At 37.5% G+C, this 23,845-nt stretch overlaps 1 protein-coding gene and 2 long non-coding RNA genes across 15 annotated transcripts in view; 1 reads left to right on the plus strand and 2 right to left on the minus strand.

The window, feature by feature from the left end:
• The window catches only part of LOC123746933 (uncharacterized), a 190,865-nt gene extending 167,200 nt beyond the window's left edge, over window positions 1–23,665 (plus strand). The window contains exons 1-10 of one of the 13 annotated variants that reach the window (XR_011225660.1): window positions 17,220–18,377; window positions 19,340–19,472; window positions 19,749–19,885; window positions 21,020–21,085; window positions 21,516–21,586; window positions 21,736–21,806; window positions 21,956–22,026; window positions 22,176–22,246; window positions 22,396–22,466; window positions 22,696–22,748. Coding sequence is in view for 7 of the 13 variants with exons in the window: in XM_069317419.1 (XP_069173520.1) it covers window positions 19,431–19,472; window positions 19,749–19,885; window positions 21,020–21,085; window positions 21,516–21,586; window positions 22,396–22,466; window positions 22,696–22,743 (435 nt within the window). In the remaining 6 variants the exon portion in view is untranslated. Of the gene's footprint in view, window positions 1–1,895; window positions 2,320–3,256; window positions 3,429–17,219; window positions 18,378–19,339; window positions 19,476–19,748; window positions 19,886–21,019; window positions 21,086–21,515; window positions 21,587–21,735; window positions 21,807–21,955; window positions 22,027–22,175; window positions 22,247–22,395; window positions 22,467–22,695; window positions 22,756–23,311 lie in introns of those variants that run through there. The other 12 variants (XM_069317418.1, XR_011225662.1, XR_011225658.1 and 9 more) reach the window with 12 other exon arrangements.
• On the minus strand, window positions 13,189–17,034 carry LOC138358938 (uncharacterized). Its single transcript, XR_011225663.1, has 3 exons — window positions 16,951–17,034; window positions 14,758–14,827; window positions 13,189–13,784 (listed from the first exon to the last, which is right to left on the minus strand). It is a non-coding gene; the product is annotated as an uncharacterized lncRNA (long non-coding RNA).
• Window positions 23,454–23,845, minus strand: part of LOC123746934 (uncharacterized) — a 72,888-nt gene continuing 72,496 nt past the window's right edge. The window contains exon 3 of the long non-coding RNA XR_006771592.2: window positions 23,454–23,592. This is a non-coding gene — a long non-coding RNA (uncharacterized lncRNA). The remainder of the gene's footprint in view (window positions 23,593–23,845) is intronic.

Genomic DNA, 23,845 nt, shown 5'->3' on the forward strand with positions numbered 1-23,845 from the left:
TAGAGATCAAAGGTGAATTATAAAAATATTAAACAAGTTAAAGTTCCCAGAATACAGAAATTAATTGCCGAAATAAATTGGATTATACTAAATTGTGTGTGTGTGTGTGTATACTAGGCCTAGTTAGTTTATTTCATTTATTATGCACCCCATACCCATCTTGTGGGCGGTAGTGGAAAGGGTTAGGAATATTTAAGTTAGTTTCTTAGGTTCATTTTTTCGGGATTCTATAAAGTGAACAGTACAAAGCTCTACTATCTAATGAATTAGAACGTCGATATTTGTACGATGATGCACATAGTTAAAAATAAAGTACTATCTAAAGAAGAGGATGGGTTATGTTCGGACAGTTATACTAGTGTTGTCGGTTTGGCTGAGTGTACCATACTTTCAGTTTTCTTTGACACATTTTCCCCTGCCTTTTAAAAGCCGTTTTCTTATTTATTTATATATAATTTGCCGTGAAAGTAAATAAATACATACTCACTCATAGTACATACTCATAAATACATAATACATACTCACTCGCCAATTTACAAATACAAATATTTGTATTTGTATTTGTATTTGTAAATTGGCGAGTGAGTATTACATTCTTGCAAAGCTTGCAACACACATAGTGTCTCGTGATCATCAATATAACAATAATAAAAATAAATAATAATAATAATAATAATATTTTATTCACAAGAATGTACTCACAAAGAGACAAAGTAGGACATAAAATGTTGCCTTATTACCTAAAGCGTTTCAGGCAAACTTTCAGTAATAAAGATATGCCTGTTAGTACAGTCGGGTTCGAATCCCAGGCGGAACAGACATAGTTGGGCACATTTTCTTTCATCTAATGCAGGCGAGGAGTCACAGTAACGTGGCTGAAGAATGTTGATCAGACCACACACTAAAAGGTGAAGGGACGACGACGTTTCGGTCCGTCCTGGACCATTCTCAAGTCGATTTCATCTATAATGCCTCTGTTCACCTAGTAGTGCGTAGGTTATCTTGAGATGATTTCGGGGCATAGCGTCGAATTCTTTATGGAATTCATTATTCATTATGTGTATGAATTATGGTCATTGAACCTATTGTGGACAAGTTTGGAAACTAACTTACTATCTGACTATCTGCTGAAAGAGAACAGAATATGGTTATTCACTGTGGATATTGATTTTAATACATCAATGTCCCATGAAGGAGACACCATTTGGTCACCATTTGGTCCGGGAGACATCTCCCGTCACGCAGGGTGCAGTCGCGTCTCCACAGATCTCCAGTATCATCTCTTGATACTGGTAATGGCTCAAAAGGGCTACCACTTACGGGCTATTCATGCCCGTGCCACCTCTTGGGTGGCTTAATCTTTATCAATCAATCAATGAAGGAGAAGCTATGGCAGCAGCAGCAGCAACACTTAAGCCTTGCTTCTCCATCAGTCTCCAGTTTGACAGGGGCACCATTCAGGATCCACCATAAGCCACACACCCGCCAATAAGAGCTTGTCAGGGTAATGCAAAGCACTCGAGCTACTCAATGTGAAGGAGCTAAATCAACTAACTGCCTTGTGGAAGCATTTACGTTTCTGAGGTTCTCAAGTTTTGACTGTTCAAAAACTTGAATGTTTATGACTTTTTGAGTGTAGCATATACTCGTTTTATTGTATGCTCGTTACTAATGTTGCAGTTAATGACATTTATCATTGCATGCAGTACAGAAATAAAATAGGCCCTTATTTTGTTGTTGTTGTTGTTATAGATTCAGCAACTCGGAACAAGTTCCAAGTAGCACGGGCTATGTTGAGCCCGTAGTGGACTTACCTGGCACAGGAGCGGGGCAAGTAGCACGGGCTATGGTGAGCCCGTAGTGGACTTACCTGGCACAGGAGCGGTGCCGTGTCTGGAATCCCCCCCAACCATTATTTTGCATTCATTGTGTATATATAACACAAGTTTAGTGTGGTACACAACCTGGAATGCATCTTATTGCAATGATATCAGTTCCTCCTACAACACGGTGGAGATAGAGAAAACGGCAGCGGAGCAGCAAAGAGGCAACCGACCAGCGAGAAATCAACAAACAGACGCTCTCGCAGCCCTTGATGCAAACTGCTCGTACTCGTCGCCCTTAAATCAACACAACAACTGCTCGTACCATCAATCACAGGAGGGTTGATAAATTTTGAACGTTTTCTGGCTGGTTCTCCCGGCAACATGACGGTGTCCGGCGCCGGCTTGGTCGAGAGGTGCCGGGAGTTGGTGGGTCTTGGTGTGCCCTCAACCCTGGTGGGCAGCTGGCATCAAATCAAATCAAATGTTTATTTAGGTAAAGTACATACATACAAGGGGTGATACAGATTTTGATGGATTTATAGATAGAGCGAGTACATACAATGCCTAAAGCCACTATTACGCTAAACGTATCTGCTCTGCCGGAGGGCACCGGATGACTTTTGCATTGGGGGGCCGAGTTTCATCTTATCCGAGAGGCATCGTAGTGTCTGGTGATGGGCATCATTCGTTTCGCCGTTAGGATTTGCGATTAACCCTTTACAGGTATGGCGGGGCACATCTAATCCCATGATCATCGTCACCTCTTAATTCATAACATCATCATCATCAAGAAGAAACTCTCGCACCCTCCTTGGGTTTGTACAGTTTTAGAATATATGTGTATGGATTTGCATTTGCTTAACTCTTGTCTGATGGTTAGTAGGGCACTAAAGTATTGAATGGCTGTAGTTCTGGGTCCACTGTTGTAGCTATTGCTCATATATATTATTTGAGGACATAGCTGCAGTCCCTGTGGCATAGTGGTAAAACACTCACTTGGCACTTCGCAAGGGCTTTGGCCTGGGTTTGTAACCTGGGTGGGAAGGATTTACTTAGCGCCAATCCTGAACTGTAGCCTCTGGTTCACCCAGCAGTGAATAGGTACCTGGTTGTTAAACAATTCAGCGGGTCGTATCCAGGGGAAAATTAGGATTAAGGACTTGCCCGAAACACTATGGGTGTGAGTGGCTGTACAAGAATGTAAGATTTCTTGTAGTATATAAAAAAACTACTAATCCATTTTGTACTGTAATTGCCCTAATTTTAAATGTTAAATGTTTTTATTTGTTTTGTAATATGTAAAAAGGATCATGACAGTCTTGGATCAAAAGATACATATTACTTAGTGAAATATTTTGGGGCATAATTTGTGTTATAATTCTATGGTATACATTGTAATACAAAACCTTAATGTATTTTATTTATTCCAGATTGGCAGTGCAGTAGACCCTAACAACACAATGGATAGGGCGAGTTCATGTTGACATAGTTGAGTAACAAGATTCTGATGTGTAATTGGTCTCTGTGATATCATGGAGTGAGACACTCATGGAGGGAGGCAGTATCAGTCTTGAGATTTTACAGTGTTACTAAAGAAAGCAGGTTAGTTTCTAGAGTCGCATTGGTGAGTCAGTTGTTATTGATCCTTGAACCTGTGGTGCTTTATGTATTATTTATTCCCTCAGAATGTTTCCGTTTACATAGACTTGTAAAACTACATAGACTTGGTTTAGTGGGTCCTTGATGACGTCCACAGCAGTGACTGTATGTCCTTTCTTTTGTCCCTTGGTTCTTTCACCCTTCCCTTGGACAGACACCAATATGTAACCATCAATGATACAACTTCTTCCACTCTACCAATTACCGTTGGAGTGCCACAGGGCAGCATCTTAGGACCTCTTCTATTTCTTATATAAACGATCTGCCTAATGTCTCTAATATTCTCAAACCTATATTGTTTGCTGACGATACTACCCTTATCTACTCAAACCTCAACCCACATACACTAAATAATGTTGTGAATAATGAATTAAAAAAAGTCCACTTATGGATGTCAACGAACAAACTAACATTAAACATCAAAAAGACTTACTACATCTTATTTGGAAGCAAATCATCAAATGCAATTCAGCTACAGATAGACAACATTAACATCAGTAATAAAAATGATGGCAAGTTTCTTGGCCTATTCCTAGACAAGAGACTCAACTTCAGCACCCACATTCAACACATAACTAAGAAAGTCTCTAAGACAGTTGGTATACTCTCCAAAATCAGATATTATGTTCCTAACTCTGCTCTCCTCTCACTATATTATGCACTAATCTACCCCTATCTTAATTATGGTATCTGTGCATGGGGGTCTACCACTGCAAACCACCTTAAGCCCATCATCACACAGCAAAAATCTGCTATCAGAATAATAACTAACTCTGCTTTCAGACAACACTCAGCTCCCTTGTTTAAATCTCTAAACTTGCTAAATATTAACTCCCTCCACACATTCTCTTGTGTCAACTACATTTACAAAACCCTGTTCTTAAATGCAAACCATGCTCTGAAACTCTCCCTGGACAGATGTAATAGGACCCATTATCACCACACCAGAAATAAATATCTCTTTGATATCCCCAGGGTCAAACTTAATCTGTGTAAACACTCTATGCAAATTAAGGGACCTAGTCTATGGAACTCACTCCCTAGTGATTTGAAAAACTGTAAAACTTTTGCCTTATTTAAAAGCAAAACCAAAAAGTACCTAACTTCATCTATTTAGTTTCCTACACTGAGCTTTAAATTTGCTCTGTACCTAGTGTTACCCAATCTCCTAATTTTTATGTAATATCAAACAACCTTATCATTGTGTTCATTGCTGTCTTCTTTTATGTGCTAGCCATATGCTGTATTGTGACTACCAATTTTTTGTCAACTACCATTCAAGCTGTCATTGCAATCAATCTTATATTGTTTCTGCTGTATTGTGCCTACCAATTTGTTGTCAACTACCATCTTAAGCTGTCATTGCAATCAATCGTAGCTACCTATGTGCTTTAATATACTGTACCTATAATTTTCTCTCATCTTTTTTTTCATTCCATGTAATCTGTTATCATTTTTTGTCTATAAATTTTGCAAGTATTTACCTCCTTAAAATTTTCTTAGATTAAGGACCTGCCCGAAACGCTGCGCGTGCTAGTGGCTTTACAATACTGTAATTACCATATTTGTTTCCTCACATTCCTTATGTACATTCTTGTATATGCATAAATAAATAAATAAATAAATTTCCCTGCCCATTATCTCCTTTCTTTTGTCCCTCGGCTCTTCCTCTGCCCTCATCTTCCTTTTTCTCTGTGTGTTTGACAACGTTGAATTAAATTTCATCTTTCACCCTGGCTTTTATTCCCTGCATGTTATGTCTTTGTGTCCCATCTTTTCTAACAAATTTGATGCTACCCTTTGCTCCCTCCCTCACTACACTGTGCATGGCTTGCAAAAGTGCCTTTATTGGTAAAATTTTGACTGTTCACTGTAGGCACGCAGCCTGTAAGGATCACAGGCAGCAACAGACAGCACAGAATAATAGATTTCAATTTGTTTAAGAAAACCCATGTAGTGTCCTGCAGGGTTATTCATTTGGTTGAACTAGAAAGTTGATTATTTTGTGTGTCCACTGTCAATTTAGTGTCTCTCTTCCTCATATCTGGGAAAAGATTCTTCCTGATGTACACCTCTCATTCATCTAAATGGCTCTGTTGTTTCCAAGCCGATGCTAGTTACACATTAACTGTGATCACATTTTGACCATTTGCACCAATTCTCATTTTTCTCTTGTATCTTACTTACCCTTTGGATTTGAACATGCTGTACAGTAGCGAATTAGTAATACTGAAATAATTCTTTACTCTTTCTGAACTTTAATCTGCTTTGTTCATCTGCCACTCAGTGACACTGGGTTCAGATGGTATTCACAATGAGGTGCTTCTATTTCCCTCCACGTTCCTTAGAGTATTGAATAGATAAAACCAAATCTGGGTCACTGGGATCATGTTTGAGCCCAGGCAGAATGCAGTTGCCCTTCCAGTTAAGAGACCGGTTGTAAAAGGCATTTCCCTTGGGGATTTTAGCCCTAACAAGTTGGAATTGGCAGCTTAACCACTGCACTGCGCAAAGCGCCTTTAGGCGCTCAGAGAGTTGTGCTTTTTGTTTTTTAATTTGGCTATATTTTAATGTTTTTTAATGTTTTCATTACTATTTGTGTTTTGAAATGGAAATAGTTGACTTTATAAACATTTTGACATTAAATTTACCTGAACATTTGTAAAAATAACAAAATTATGTCCTTGACAATTGCACCAAGACGTTTTTGCCGAAAATAGGTGAGCAGTGCAAGGGTTAATAAACCTAGGAAAATAAGTTAAATATACTGTTTATGTAATATAATGAAATTAGACAAATTGTGTAAATTTGGTTAGGTTAAGTATGTCATAACACAGGATAGAATGGTAATTGGGGAATAATAATAAAATAGAATAGTTATTAGTTGGTGTAGATTGAAGTGTTCAGTGTTAGCGGCAGATGTCAGTTTCTGGAGATGGGCAATTTCCTGTTATAGTCTAAGGAAAATCTTAATGCTGTTTATCATAATGTACTGTATAATGTTAAATTTGGGTATGTTGTTTACTTACATTTGTTGAAGATTTGTTTATTTGAAGGTTACAGTACTTTGGGAATTGCAGCAGCAATATAATATCACCACTTTTTCTTCTATCTTCTAGTTTTGGTAAACTGTATTTAGAACCTCTAGCCTTATTTTGTAGTTCTTGTTTTTCTGTTGTGGAAGCCATTTAGTTGTACAGTATTTGCACTTTTCCCAGGTTTATTGATGTGCTTCTTATCTGAATTTATCTTGGATCATTAATATCATAAGACTTGGGGGTAGGAGAGGGTAGCAGTGTTGATAGCCCTGTGGCCCTCAGTTGTTCCTGGTATTAGAGTCGACTTAGTTCTGGAATGATTTTTGTTGAGCAGTGTTGCTTTTTTGAAAGCAGCTATGTTTTCTAAAGATGAAGTTATTTTACAAAATTATTGAATGTGAAATTATGTATGATTCCCTCCTTTAGGATTCTCTTCACGACCTTGCAGATGTGAGGTCAAAGTAATCTGACAGTAGTTTTCTATTTGGCTCTTTTTGGCTCCTTTGAAAATTTGGGGTGACATTTGCAATCTAGGGACACTATCTTTCAGAACATCTTTGAACCTAGGGAATTTCAATGGCAATCAGTTTGGCTGGCAGTTCATTTAATAGCATTGATTGAATTCTATTGACACTTGGCTGTTGTTGTTTTAGATTTAGCTACTCAAAACGAACTATCCATGTAGCACAGGCTATATATTTGTCCCAAATATACTGTGATATTTGGGTCAAAGTTTTAAATGGAGGTGGGGTTTCCTCATTTTCCCCATTTCTTTTGTGCTTCTGTTTTAGTGCACTGGTTTTAGTCTTATTTTAATAACATTATCTTGGTGGCAGATATAGATGCACAGCATTCACTAGAGTGTCCCATTCTTCAACTGCTTTTCTAACCATTGTAGTCATTGTGGATTTTGCATCTATTGCAGCTGCTCTTATTGGATAAATGTTGAGTTTTGATGCGCAGGGCTTCATTTGCTTCATAATCCAGTAAGTAGTGTAATAGTGGCACCTCTGCATCTGTTCCACAGATATAACACTCTTTAATTGTTGGGTGTATTATATCCCAGCAGCACTTGTAACCAAGTGTGAGTCTGTGTATGGCTACTGCAATGTGTCTGGATATCTTTTTGTCAGGCTTGAAAGACGAATACCCAGTGGCTTGTTCGTATCACGTCGCAGTTGATCTTTCATCTGCTATTTTGACTCTGTGGTGACTTTTGATGGGAGTATTTTCTTGTTGATTTGCTCCTTAATCTGTGAAAAACTTGGAGGTATTTTAACCTGTACAACAGGTAGAGCAGTGGCAGTTTTTGCTAGTGAATCTGTCTTTTTATTACCATCTATGCCAATGTGACTTAATATCCAATTTAGGGTGATTGACAGGCTTAGATTGTGGGCTTCTTTTCATATACAATATGTAATATTTCTGTGATGAGTTGTATTCTGGCTGGATAACAATGCCTGGAGCGAAGATTTAGAGTTGGTATGAATGATTACATCATGTAAATTATTCTCAGTTGCATAATTTATGGTCTCTTTCAGGGCATATAATTATGTTTGCAATATTGAACACCCAGTATTCATGCTCCAGTAAGCTTGATGGTTGTTAGTGTAAACTGCTGCCCTGGCAGAATATCTTTCTTTATCAACTGTAGATCTTAATCAGCTATCTGTGTATGCTATCTTTGATTGACAGTCTGGTGGTGTGTCCAACAAGTTTTGCTGTTATGATGGCTACTCTTTGATCCTGTTTTCTAAGACTGAAGTTGGTTTCCATTCTTAGATTATCGCGATGCATCCATATAGATGCTGCCAGCCTTGTTGTGAGGGCATCATTTTGTGACATTTTGAGTTTCTCCCATTAGTTATCACTGAGGGATGTAAGAACAGGAGCAGCATAGTCAATGAGTGACCTAACTGGTTGAAGGTAGTACATTTTGAGTACTGGTAGAGTTGCACTATCTCTATGACTTGTCAGGGAGCGCAAAGCTGAGTTTGTGGTTTTGCAACGTTGGCGAAGATATTCAATTTTGTTAGTGAATTTCAACTGGTTGTCTATTATGACTCTCAGGTTTTGAATGAGGTAACCCACTCAATTTCTTGTCCTTGTATTGTGAGTCTGATTTCTTGAGTTCTCATTTAAACAGGCATTGCTTTGGTTTTATTGCTGTTTATTTTCACTGCTGTGTGTTCCGCTTTCCCTGCTGTTGATGTCTAGGCATTTTTGTGCATGGTTCCTGGTGCCTTTGCCATTGATAATGACCACAAAGTCTTCTGCATAGTTAAGCAGTTTGGCTTTGGGTAACTTGAGCTTCATGAAATGTTTCATGAGAGTTGAAGAGGAAGGGGCTTAGTATTCCTCCGTGTAGAGTCCCATTTTCCAGCTTTTTTGAGGAGGATGTTTTTCCCTGGAATTTGACTTTAGCTTCTCTATTAAGCATACTCGTTTTGGTAAAGGCAAGACCGTGTCCTTTGATTTCCATATCCGCCAGGTAGCACAGTGTAGCCGGAGCATTGGCTAACTCGAAGGCTTTTTCTAGGTTCAGAAAAATACGATTTCCTGGTTTGTCATTGATTTGATCCATGAGGGAGGTAAGGCATTCTGTAGTTCCCACATCTTTTCTGTAGGTAAACATTTTGATGCAGTGGATTGGGTTTCCATTCAATTCCATTAAGAATCAATCTTTCTGCACTTTTGGCCAGACAGCTTGTTAATGAGATGGGTCATGGGTTTCCTGGGGTCTTTGGGTTTTGGAATGGGAACTTTAATTGCACTATTTCATGAGAGTGGTTGAGTTCTTGTCGCCCATATTCTGTTGAGATTCAAGAAGGCTTCTTCACTCTTTTCTCCTAGCTTGGCCAACATGTTCTAAGTGAATCTGTCCTCATCTGAAGCTGTGTTTTTAGTTTTCTTAGTACCTCTTCTGAGTTCTTTCAGATTGAAAGGGTCTAGTTCGTCAGGTAAGGCTAAAGTGCATCGTAATTTTTGTTCCATCTTGCTGCTTGAAGGCTTTATTGGTGAGTCGGAGTTGCTTGAGGAGGTTGAGTGGAACTAGCTCTTGAAGCAAATAGATTTGTTATTCTTTCTGTTTCTTGCTCTGGATGTACATGATGGGGTGGAGCAGGAGGTGATTTTCCTTTGGCCCTGTTGATCAGCCTCCAGATGATGGCCAAAGATGTATGCTGATTTAGGTTGGCACATCAGACTAACCATATTGTTATTTGATGCAGTCTTCATGCACATGATGTTGGACAGCTCTAAGAAGTTTCACATTAGCCTGGGTTCTGTATCTGAAATTATTTCATGCACAGTTTAGTGTGTTATGTAAATCTTTGATCCTATCACAGTAATACCAAAGGTCTTTATGTTATTGAGTAATTGTTTTCTTCTTGGGGATGGAGTGATTTGCTGCTCTATGTAGTGCATTTACTAAATCTTTTTCCATCTCTTCTGTTTTGTTAGGCAGAGTAATTTTGGTGATAAATTTCAAGAGGTTCCTGAAACTGTCCAATATGCTTTGATAAAATCCCATCTGGGCTCGGGAGCTGGAGGTCTGGAAGGTAGTGCTATATTAATAAATGTTCTTTTTTAGCAAAGTTGTTACTTGTCAGTATGTGGTCAACTGACCAATAAGACAACTCATAAATACAGGTAGAGACAAACATGAGAATCAGCTCCCCCCCCCCCCTCCCCCCAATATGGGTTGGTTGTGTCGAGTTAAGCAGATGGACTTGAGGCACTTCACCCAAAAGGTGTTTAATATGTTTCCACTGACTTCGGTTATTGGAAAATCAAGTAGCGGTTCACTGCGAGTGTTGAAGTCACCCGAAATGATAGCAAGTGTGGCAAGTGCTATTTCAAAAATTGCAGAAAGAGAGAGATCCATATCATGTTCTCTATGGCTCCTGTATACATTAAAGATGGACAGCATCGAGTTCCTCATGTTGAGATTAACTTCCAAAATTTTGACGTCCTCACCACAGTCAGGCAAGTCTGAACTGCATGACATTGATATGATTTACTAATATTGAAATGCCTCTGGTGCCACCTTGTGTAATTGGGTTGTGGTAACTTTGATACCCTGGGATATTGATAATTAATTCTTTCAGTCCTGGTAATTATTTTTTGAAGCAAAACATTATTAATGTTGTCCCTGAGAAGCACTGCTCTGAGTGTTTGAACTTTGTTTTTGAAGCCTTGAATGTTCCATTGTATAATCTTGAGATTAAGAGAATAATGGATAATAATGACAGTTGAATCTAATGGTGAATCTACATGGTGGTTTGTAATGTGCTGATTTCCCCGACGGCTTCTGTCTTCTTGGCTGGAGTGGAGAGACTGCCATTGGGTGCCGAAACAATTCAGTTTCGTCACCTTTGATTCAGTCTACATTTTCAGGTAGGGTTTGTTGGAGTGTGGAGGAAATTAGTTCAGTAGATTGTAATTTTTTTTTTTTTTTTTTATCACTTAACATTTGCTTCCTTGACTGAGGGTTGGTCTGTTTCAGTGCTTGGAATGCTTTGTTGAGCATGTTGCTGAAGGTATCTGTTAGGGAGGTAATGACCATTGGAACAGTGGTCACTTTATATGCCTTTGGCTGCTTTTCTTTTGCCGTGGTAGGTGAAGAGAGACTGGGTTGGGTGGTGGTGTCTTTGCTACATCCAGCTACTGGAGCATTTGATGTCGAGGTTATCATCCGAGCTCGAGATATCCTGGAGGCAATAGCAGGTGTATTAATTTTGCTGCCCTTATCTGTGCGGTTGTTGTAGCCTTGTGCACAGTTTTCTCCAGTTGTTCAAGGTCCTGTTTAGAGTAGCAGGACTTGGCACTCTAGGCTGTTGCCGATTGTTTATTTTCGTAGCTTTGGGAATTGAAGAGTATTCCATTTGCTTTTAACCGAGGGTTTGGTAGTTGTCATGGATTTGTGGCTCTGGGTAGATGCAAAGGCTTTGATTCTTTTGACCCTTTCTGGACATGGCCCCACAGAGTGGGCTATTTGCATTTGTTGGTTTGCCTTGTGCAGATTTTTGCAGACAAGTGTTGTGTAGCTCGCTGCATAATCCAGGTTGTTCTGGGCATCTGCAGGCATGTCTATGGTGGCTGAAGCACTGACATCTGCAACAGCACATAGGCTCTGGATTTTATAGCTTTGTCCATAGATCTCTACAGTGTGTTGATGCGAGGTCCTTTTGTTACAAGCACCTGTCTTGTGCAAGTATGACAAAGTTTAAACCTTTTAGCTGTTAGTGATATTGGGGCATTGTAAGAGCCGTTTGCATTGACTTTATAGTACAATATTTCCCACTTCATATTGACAAGTTTTCCCTCTGGTTTTTGTTCGAAGTTTCTTAATCCTAAGGTTGGCAATTATGTCTGTTAGCTGTGGATACGCTATATCTGCCTCTGTCAGGTTTAGCTTCGCAATCTGATCCTGGGTGATCTTTTTCTGTGTAGCTGTAAGTGGGACCATCTTTGGCCTTTTGTTTTGAAGATGGTCTTTGGCATTAGTTTAGGAGCCGCCCTTGGGTTGAAAATAGATTTCTTCGGTTCTCCACCGTTTGACCGTTTCCTGCTATTTGCCGAAAGGGGGGGGGGGGGGGCCCTCTTTGAAAGTGGGGTTATTCTCTGGTAACTATTCCAGTCAACTTGAGCCATAAAGTTTTGTGGAAAGAGTAGGGTGGCCTTGTGACCTTAATCACTCCAGAAGTATGGTCAGGAGTCATTTTCTGTGGAGGGGGGAAACCATGGCAAGGCCCACTTGTAGTGGTTTTTGTATATTTTGTGTAGTCTTAATTGCCAAATAGCATTCAGTTTACTGTGCACTAAAACGACTTGTGGCAGTCACTAATCTATGTACTGTAGTATGTTTTGTACCTCGGTAAATCCTGAGCGAGCAGTTCACTGGGGTGTGCATGACTTCATACACTGACCTCATAAGTGTGCATGCAAACATTTGCAAGGGAGCTGGTGTTACCTTTTGTGATTAGGGAGTTTCTAGGTATAGATGTACAGTATCTATTTTCTTCAAACATTGGTATTCAGACCTCCCGTTGCCACACAAGTCTTGATTCAGTGTTTACTGCACTTTCCTATTATAACTGACCCTTAATTGTTGAATGGCCTGACTTCCAGGACGAACGCGTGTTTTGCTTTCGAACCGTCCCTCAACAGAATTCTTGGTGAATGATACTTTGTATCCTTTGCCTTACGCGTTTGTTCTCATTTGCTTTTTGATATTTCACACTTTGATGGTGCTACATAGCCTTCCCAGTTTGGTGTCTTTGATAATTACCTTACCTTTATCCCTTAAAATTAAGAAGCAAGGCCAAAACATACTTTCCTATGGTCTCTAGACAAGTGATAAGACAACCTAGCCCATTATGCAGTTCCAGTGTCTAGAATAATTTTACCGTTATGTATGCCTAGTGGCATCCAGAATGATTAGGACCGAGTTCCAGGTCCTTAGGAAGGCATTCGTTTAAAACTTTCATAATTGCTTGGGTTTTTTTTAATTACTGTACATAAACAAAGTTAACAAGTGCCATTTTATGTTTGCACTTTCACAAATTTCAGGCATTTCATAGCCTTCAAGAATTTATTCTAACAAATTGAAGTTAAGATTTGAAATATTGAGGCAACTTTAATTTCAGCAGTTTCCACATTGACTATTTTCATACTTTCTAGTGGTTGATAATTTTAAGCAATGATGCAGTTCCTTGGCTCGCAGCTTATTCCAGTTTAGCTTTTGTATCTATGCAAAAGATTTGAAACTATTTGCTTAAAATTTGTCAAAATTAGTTCTGTCTTATATTTAGTATAGACTTTCATATTTCAAAGCTACTTATTTCCCATGGAATAAATTATGCAATTTACCTTCAGATGTCATTGTTGACTACTATCGATTCACTGAAGTTAATAATTAAGTAATTTCCAGAATGATTTGATCTTTCCTAATTTAAGGATCAACTAGGTATGTAAAAGTCTCTGCCATTTACAAATTTATTAAAATATTAAGGGTATACATTGTACAGTATTTGATTTCATCAAGTATTTACATTTTCAGGTTGTGGTAAATTAATGTTCCTGGATGCTATCACTGAAGATTCCTAAGCACCTTTAAAATTTACTCGTGTTGAACTCTAGTAGCCATGTCTAGCATATCTGCAACCTGTCCAGGTCCTCTTTGAGGATCCTACAATCCTCATCTGTCAACTTCTCAATTTTGCATCATTCGCGAACATTGACATGTAGGATTCCACGCCTGTAAACATAATTCACGTAAACAGGACAAATACAGAGTACCAAGGATAATCACCTTAATAAAAACCATCAGACTCAACACTAATGCCCAACTATGAACGTTCAGAGACTGGCACAGCAAGGCCTATCATTTTTCATGTGATCGTTGGTGCACAATGTCAATTTGATGCCAAATCACTACACATTCTTTATGTAAACCCCTTTACATTACATTCCAAGCACTAAACCTCTGGCTGGATCCAATCAGTGAACAAGCCCTATGAATTAATGTAACTGTTAAAGTTAACTTGCCTAGACCTATACACTTCTAGTCCATCAATTTAACATACTACAGAGCTCTGAAAAATTGAAGTCACAAATCGGCAGGACTGCCTGGTCCTATGAAATAGGGTACGATTATCATTTCATTGCCCCCTATAGGTTACTCAGAGCAACCTTTTAACAGTAGGACATTGTTACACACAAGTACTATATAAAAAAAATTTACTTTAACATTCAATTCAGCTCAAAGTTTAGTAGAACAGACATTTAAGGCAGTGCTTTGTTACTTTTAATCTTCATTGGCACCCAAAATGAATATTTTGCCAAATGTTAGAGAAATTAATTCAATGACATTTTATACTACTTTTAAATGTACAATACTTTAAATCCAGAGGGGAAAATTCTTTAAATTTTACAGCTTTATATGCATTTACAATATTTTAACCTTTCCTACATATTTTAGTAGAATTTAAATAATGCTTTTCAAACTTAAGATGGAAAAGACTAGTCAAATAGATTTTAATAAGTACATTTTAAAGTTTAGAATGTAGTCCACAACTGCAAAAACTTTGATGGCAATTATATCCATTTACATTGATATCTACATTTAAGCAGCATAGTAGATTATCTTTGCCCATAATGCTATAGATTGTCTAACTAGCAAATTTTACAGTACACTTTAATACAAAAGTAGTCAAATTAAAGTTCAGTACCTTACACTGATTTCTGCAATTTAAGAGACCTTCCAACCGAAGAATGAAGTTCTGGACGTCAACCCACATTCTGGAACATTTTATTTAAACTTCAATTAAATTATACAATTAAATTATACATGAAACACAGCTACCAGTCAATGTTTTGTACTTTATTCTAGGAAAGTATTGCAGTATACAGAATAAATTTACATTACTTCACACCACCTTTTCAAGGCACAAGTACATAAAAATTGGACCGAAACCAATTTATGAACTAAACAACGAAGCTACTAGCTGAACATTAAATTATGCAACCCAATTTAGGTTCAAATACATAAATACTAAACATGAAAGACCCTCAAGTTCAGCTTAAGGGCAAATGCCCCACATTACAAGATTAACAATAGGGGTATTAATTGTATAAAGCAATGCCTGCAAGGACTACACTGATATAGTACCCACTAGTCGAGGCCTATAAGAAAGGTTATTTGCCATTTCCTGGCCCCTTTACAAGTAAGTTTCACCAATACAAAATTACCTAAATATTTAGGCACGAAATTTAGCTATAGAAGTAATTATAGCTCTTAACATTACTTTTTTTAACATTTAAATATTTTTTTTTACATTACCATATTATGTACTGTACATCAGTAACAATGATGAGAACGTACCTTCAGAAGTACAGGTAAGGCCCTCGCACAACTTGTCATGGGACCAGAAATCTATATTAATAATTGCATAGCACTCTGCTCCTAAACTGTTGCCATTATAAAACTTCAATAGGAACAAGCATGTAGTTACCTTCCCCCCCCCCCCCCCCCCCGTTTCAAAATTTATAGTTTATACTTCACGGCCATTGATATTTGAAACCCACATTTAAGGCTTATATTTTACAAGAATACTTTCCAATACAATTTTAGTAGTTATGGAGGTAATTTCAAAGATTGGTAGTACAGTATACCATTATGCACCCAGGAAACATTTTATATGCTTGTTGCACATTTGCAAGCAAGAAATTTGAACTTAAGTGACCTGCAACTTTCTTATACAAATAAAATTGTTAATTCATAACCATATCTAAACTTTAGGAAATTAGTATTTATTCAATACTCTACTAGCATTTATTTCATTTAGGTAACGTTCTTATTAGCCAATATACGAGCTAAACTGTACACAATTTGTACCCTCGAGATCCATAGCACCTAATTTATCCCAATACCCTAGCTGTGTTCTTTGTAGAAGACCCATGAAAGCTAACAAATTTATTTAAAAACTAGCTGCAGTTCAGTCCCATATATGGCTGCTTGCATTATAGGGGTCCATCTACTGCAAACTTTCCTTCAAATGCCTCCAAAACTAACATTCGTCAATTTAGAGACTCCAAGTATTGGAATTTCTTAACGGCTTTATCAATTTGCTTTTTTTCATTCTATTAATCCCATCTGAACGAAGATTTAAATCTATAAAATATACCCAACACCAATCATGTTGGGTTACCGTTAACTGGCTACAGGCGATTGGTGTTCCAATCCTCGGCATCAGTTTCAAACTGATCAAGAACCGACACGATCTCCCACAGTACACTACCGAATTGTCATTTATCAGACCCGTTGCCAGGAGGTACCCGGAGATTGTTTATTCACTCAAGTGGCCTTTAATATATCTTCATTTCACCCAAAATGTGAAAGTGCAGGCTACTGAATGTATGACCCCTGTATGACTAACCATCCTGCGAGATTGGGGAAGTTTCAGGACAAAATCACAAGTACTCAGCCTTTGGGATCAAACTGGGAATTTTAATACAAAAAAACTGTACTGATCATACATTGAATCGGGGCCAAGAGAATACCCTCGATACAAACATTACTGAAAATCTAGAACATTTAATGTAATCTATTAGCCTTTACTAGTTTAACAGTAGCATTTAAATTACCTTTAAATTCAAGTATTTGCCATTAGCCGAAATACTGCGTGTAAGAGTGTCTAGGTACAGTTAGTACAAGTGGTGGAGTTAGTACAAGTATGTACTAACTCCAATCTATAATTTAAACAATGTTGGCTCATTGTGAATTCATGTACATGAATAGACGTTATCTACCTAACAAAGTACTTTTAAAATCCTGACAGCCAATCATGCTCTCTTTCACTAAATTTTAATACTAAATATTCAAATTAAGTTTGTTATATAGTATTACAACTAGAGAACAATACCTTAATTGATGTTACACATTAAATCGCGCTGCAGCGATTAATCCATCATCCAAATGCACCACGTTATACGGCCGACAAACAACTACTCCAAAGTGTCAAAAACCCTCGCCTCACATCACCTTGTTGGCCAGAAACAGAAAGACTGTCAACTGCCCATGACACCCAGATATTTATAATCCAGTAACGCAAGTCAATTAGTAGTCTGCCGTCAAAACAGAGATGGCGCTGAAAGCATGACCATAAGCGTTCCAAAACAGGGAAAACGTTGAATATTTTGTTTGTAAGAAACTTTAGTAGACTGCGACAATGTTGTGCGAGGGATTACGGAGTGTAGAAGGTAGTTATAAAGTTGTTCTTATATACCCAGCTCACAGGAGGGTTAGTTATGCATGGAATTAAGGAAAAACATGATATCTGAGTCTAGTCTACTATGACCTGCTCTATCAAACGTCAAGTAGAACACGGCAATATGGTCCAATAATTGTTAGTGAATGAAGTAGTAAGAGAGCTCATAGCATTTCGTGTCATTTGGTCTAAGATCATTGATAACAGTGCATTCGGATATTTGACAAGGCACCGGCTTCCTGTCCTCATCGAGCCCACTAGACAGTGGCCCTCATGTAAAATCAGTTAATTTGGTAATATAATGTTAAAGAATGCCTTGGTATGCTGATAGTCAGTGCAGGCCGAGTTTACAATTGGAATGCTGACAGTTGGAAGATTCACTAATCATTACCTGTAGCTACCTCCCATAAGTAACTATATTCCAGTTCCCGTGACGAAGTGGTAACATTCGCCTGGCGTTTTGCGAGCGCTTTGGATTGGGTTCGTAACCTGGCCGGGGAAGATTGACTAGGCGCAAATCCTTAAATGTAGCCTCTGTTCACCCAGCAATGAATAGGTAGCTGGTTGTTAAACGATTCGGCGGATCGTATTCCGGGGAAAATTTGGACTAAGGCAATGCGTCCTAGTGCTGTACAAGATGGTATGAACTCCTGTATACGTAAGAAATTAGTGCTAATTCCATTGTCACATTGGTGGATATTTCACGCTGTCCGTATATAAACATTTCTCAGTTCTAAATATATTATAATTGTTTATATTAGTGCTTTGAGTGCTCTGAATGTCAGTTCTAATCAAGAAAATGAGCGTTTTGGCTGTTTTAGAACGCGGTGTGGCGTTCTCAGCGCCATCTCTGTTTTGACGGCAGACTAAATGACTGGATTATAAACATTATTGCCATTACGTTTGGGTGTCGTGGGCAGTTGACAGTCTTTCTGTTTCTGGGCAACAAGGTGATGTGAGGCGAGGGTTTTGGACATGTGGTCACAGTTGTTTGTAAGCCGTATAGTGTGATGTATTGGAGCGATGGATTACTTACTGCAGGCGCTTTGTGATACGATCGGTTTCCTGTTATATTGAAGTCTGTAAGTTGAATAAATGTTTTTTTGATTGATGAATAGTTGTGAAACAAAGTTTATTTAAATATTATGGAATAGAATTTAATGGAATAATTATATTTACTTTAAAAATAAGTACATTGTTATACCAAAGATTTTTGTATTTAAAGTTTTTTCCACAAATATTGAATGCGCCGATATAAATCGGTAATGTATTGTAGGAAGTTGACCGAATTTGACGTAGCTTTTGATATATAATGGGTGTACGCAAGATGTTTGATCACAATAAAAATTAGAAATAGAGTAAATTAGTTTATAGGTATTTATCCATACTTCAGATATTAGCCACGGTAGGTCATTGAAGAGTTTAGCGACTTCTTAACTTTACTCCAGGGCAAAACGGTGAAGTATAGTAATGGTTTTTATAGTGTGGGGGTTTAATTTAGTTAAATAAGTGTTTGCCCCAATTAAGATGGGCTAGGTTCGGGTATGTTAGTTGAGGATGAGGAAATAACATTTCAAATGTTTAATTGTATCGGTCTTTGACATAAGTGTTGAATATCTAGGTTGCTAAATGTCTGATGTGGCGTTTACGTTTTGCAGTCGGTGCCAGGTTGCTAGAAGGCTGTATACAGCTGGGAATAGTTTATTAGTGCCAGTGGCTAGGGTTTGTGGGAAGAAAGCCTGGAGTGACTAGTGCAAATTCTGCAGCTTCACTTACGATTTGTATACAGTAATGATGGCTGCATTAGGTTGTTACTGTAGATGTGGAAGAGTGACATCGTCTGGCATGGGTTGGTTTACTTTGGTAAAAAATTGTCTCCTGTCCTAGTGCATTTTCAATGATTGGAAAAGTTAAAAAAAGTGAAACTGTACGTTGTGTGGGGGGGGGGGGGCAAGATCAGACCGATAGTCGGTGACAGATATCGGGGCGAAAGGTTGTAGTTAATAAACGGCGTTATATTGCTAAAGTGTTACTGTATTTGCAGGTTGGTGTCTACGGTCATGTATAAAGGATATTGTTCGTATGAATGTGATCGCCAACAGTGCGTCAGATGCTGAGCTTCTCAGTGTTGTATAATGGTAACCAGAATATTTCCTAACTTTACCGGCATGGTTAAAAAGGTGAGTGTCAATCCTTAATTGTGTAATTATCAGAGCAGTGAATGGGTACATAGTTTAAAATTTGGCGGGTGGAATTCCTGGGGGGGGGGGGGGGGGGGTGGAATTTCGTAACGGTTTCCTGTCTTCTAGTGAATTTTCAATGATTGGAAATTAAAAAAAAAAGTTTGAAACTGTACCTTGTAGGGGCAAGATCAGACAGATAGTCGGTGACAGATATCGGGGCGAAAGGTTGTAGTTAACAGCGTTATATTTCTAAAGTGTTACTGTATTTGCAGGTTGGTGTCTACGGTTATGTATAAAGGATATTGTTCGAATGAATATAATCGCCAACAATCATATGCTGAGCTGTGTATAATGGTAACCAGAATATTTCCTAATTTTACCAAGACTTTGGAGGCATGGTTAAAAAGGTGAGTGGCAATCCTTAATTGTATTATCGCAGAGCAGTGAATAGGTAGCTAGTTTAAAAGATTTGGCGGGTGTTCCTGGGGGGCAAAATTAGTGTATAGCATGTAGGAAATTTGTAAAAGTTGGTGCTATAATTTAAAGAATAAAAATGGCGTACTGTGACAAAGCCGTCCTCTACTGAATGTCATTACTTTCAGCGGTCGACCCCACAGACGCAATCATAACTTGTCACATCCTGTATATTAAAAATATAAATCTAATAGAAATTAAAGAATATAATTTCATTGTGCTCATATAGGCTTTAGTTAAGTGTTCAGGTTGTTGGCAATTAATTAGTACAACGGCGACATTTAGAGCATTGTGGTTGGAAAGTCTGTAAAGCACTTGTTTGTGAAATGTTACCATGTCACAAGTTGAATCGTGTACAGATTTTTCATTCGTAAACGGGCCGTTTGGCGGGTTATCTTGATTTTGGTATTTTTTTCTAGTGTCCCTGCGGCCCGGTCCTCGACGCCTCCACCCCCAGGAAGCAGCCCGTGACAGGTGACTAACACCCAGGTACCTATTTTACTGCTAGGTAACAGGGGCATAGGGTGAAAGAAACTCTGCCCATTGTTTCTCGGCGGCGCCTGGGATCGAACCCAGGACCACAGGATTAAAAGTCGAGCGTGCTGTGAGACTGGCTCTGTATATGGAATCATTTTTGGTCTTCATTTTGGAGACGGGCTGGTGACAGTGAATCGAGAATTAAATGGGGTGTTAGGTGTGTAAAGTAGGTTTGAATAAAAATCTAATGTAAATATAATTTTTTAATTTTAATTGTTTAATATTAATCATCGTATTTGTATTAACCAACTACAAAGTTGTTGGGCAAAGTTTAGTTTGCTTGCATTAAGACTAGCCAAGAATAAAATCTTGAGTATGTAATGGTATATATAGTATTGTGGGGTGTCCTGTGGGTAAAGTTTTATTTAAATAACAGATTTAATATAAATGAAAAATGTAATCAAATGGCAATGGTTTTGTCAATAATGACGGTAAATAAAATTTACAAAAGTTGTTTAAAATGGTAACTTAAGGAATTGTGTAACATCCTGTTTATGTAAAGTGAATTAACAAGGCTGTTTCCATGACAGGTTGTGGAAGGTCCCTGCAACGTATGAGAGAGCTGTTAAAAGAAACTTAATCTTAAGTGATGCACAGTAAGTATCATGTTAGTCAAAATTAGTTTATGGGTACTGTATATTTTGTACCTAAATTTCAACCCATTTAGGTAACAATTGTTTGGGTGTAAAAATAGAAAAAAAATTGTAGGGCAAGGCTAGTGGGAACTGTTAAAGTTTAGTTTGCAGGAATTTAACTTTAAATAAAGTAATGTGGGCATTTGCTTTGAAACTGCATAATAAAGTTTATGGTTAATTGTTGGAAAAGAAACAAATGTTAATTGGTTTGCTTAATTTTTACTAAACTTAATTAGTTCATTTATTGTAAAAAAAACTTTAGGGCAAATTTCATAATGGTGAAAGTTTAAGGAAAAAATACCAATATATACTAAAGTAAAAATATTGACTGGTAACTACTTGATGTATTTAAATGTAAATGCAGTATATTTAAAAGTTTACTGTCTTTCAGAATATGGATTGAAAAGTCTGGAACTTCGTCTTGCAATTGGAGTGGGTTACCTGCATATATTACAGAATCAGGTGAGTGGTAAATGTATAATTTTGTTATTAATTTCATAACATGAATGTCAATAATGGGGGAAAGTTTAGTATATAATGGTATTTTTTCCTTAAAGTAAAAATATTGACTGGTAACTACTTGATGTATTTACAAGTTTACTGTCTTTCAGAATATGGATTGAAAAGTCTGGAACTTCGTCTTGCAATTGGAGTGGGTTACCTGCATATATTACAGAATCAGGTGAGTGGTAAATGTATAATTTTGTTATTAATTTCATAACATGAATGTCAATAATGGGGGAAAGTTTAGTATATAATGGTATTTTTTCCTTAAAGTAAAAATATTGACTAGTAACTACTTGATGTATTTACAAGTTTACTGTCTTTCAGAATATGGATTGAAAAGTCTGGAACTTCGTCTTGCAATTGGAGTGGGTTACCTGCATATATTACAGAATCAGGTGAGTGGTAAATGTATAATTTTGTTATTAATTTCATAACATGAATGTCAATAATGGGGGAAAGTTTAGTATATAATGGTATTTTTTCCTTAAAGTAAAAATATTGACTGGTAACTACTTGATGTATTTACAAGTTTACTGTCTTTCAGAATATGGATTGAAAAGTCTGGAAATTCGTCTTGCAATTGGAGTGGGTTACCTGCATATATTACAGAATCAGGTGAGTGGTAAATGTATAATTTTGTTATTAATTTCATAACATGAATGTCAATAATGGGGGAAAGTTTAGTATATAATGGTATTTTTTCCTTAAAGTAAAAATATTGACTGGTAACTACTTGATGTATTTACAAGTTTACTGTCTTTCAGAATATGGATTGAAAAGTCTGGAACTTCGTCTTGCAATTGGAGTGGGTTACCTGCATATATTACAATATCAGGTGAGTGGTAAATGTATAATTTTAAGTTTTATTAAATGAAATGTAATTGATAATGTATAGCATTGTGGTTAAAGCTAGTCTGAAATGAATCTTTCATGTAGACATTAATGTAATTGAACAGTGGCATGGCAGTCTTTAGTTGTGGGCTAATGCAGGTCATATTTATTTTAAGCTGCTTTGAAACTAAGTATTAAAGAACCTTAATTTAATTTGGCTAAATATTTTTCAGGTGCCAATGCAGATTAGAATGGTATCAACAGTGACACTTCTACTGTAAAGGACTCTAGTGGTGAGCTGAATTGAAGTTTTTTTAGCTATATCAGTTAATGTAATGTTCTTTTATCTAGTCCATTTATAGATGTGTCACCATGTCCTACTGTTACAACCTACAGGGATTGATGCAGTTTGTACTGATCCTACCCCATTTCATAGAAGGGGACCAGGCAGTCCTGCAGATTTTCCTGTCTCTGGCTTTTTCAGAGCTCTGCTCTAGTACCCATCTAACAGATGGACTAGATTTGCATAGGTTTAGGGACTGTTAACAATGGTGACATTGTTAATTTACACACAGGGCTTGTTTGCCAAATGAGTGGATGCATCCAACAGATTAGTGCTGGCAATGTGATGTACAGTGCTTTGCATAAAGCATCTGTACATCACATGGCTGGCACTAAACTGTTGGATGTTTTCCAGTCATTTGGGGAACAAGTTCTGAATTCCAATATGAGGAAGGGATAGGCCTTGCTATCTTAAAAGATAGGCTGTTAGGATTTTTTGGGTTTAGTATTAGGCATTGGTGATAATAAAACTAGTGTCCATTAATGATCTTTTTATTTTCTTTACAGGTGGTTGTTCCTGGTACTCTGGAATGGTCTTTGCTACTTGATTCTTCAGTGATGTTCAGCAACTGGTCTTTGCCATCTTCAGTGATGTCATCTAGCACTGGTCTTGGCCTTTTGGATTCTTCAGTGATGTCATCTAGCACTGGTCTTGGCCTTTGGATTCTTCAGGGATGTCATCTAGCACTGGTCTTGGCCTTTTGGATTCTTCAGTGATGTCATCTAGCACTGGTCTTGGCCTTTGGATTCTTCAGTGATGTCATCTAGGACCATTGGTTTAACACAACCTGAAAAGTTATCAATATTAGATATAATGTACTATTATGTATACATTAGTTTAATAAATGATTATTGAAACAACTTTATATACACTATCCTGATATTAAACATTGCTTCTGTTTGACAAATGATTACTACTAATGGTGTAAAGTCTCTAACAATGACATCTGATATGTTTAAAGTTAGTGATTGAAAGCCAAAGACAATTTGCAGATGTTCATGAAAAATACCAAACTGAAATAAAGGGGCAACTACCTATAC

This window comes from Procambarus clarkii, chromosome 87 (genome assembly GCF_040958095.1).
Source record: "Procambarus clarkii isolate CNS0578487 chromosome 87, FALCON_Pclarkii_2.0, whole genome shotgun sequence".
In the NCBI taxonomy this organism is placed as follows: domain Eukaryota; kingdom Metazoa; phylum Arthropoda; class Malacostraca; order Decapoda; family Cambaridae; genus Procambarus; species Procambarus clarkii.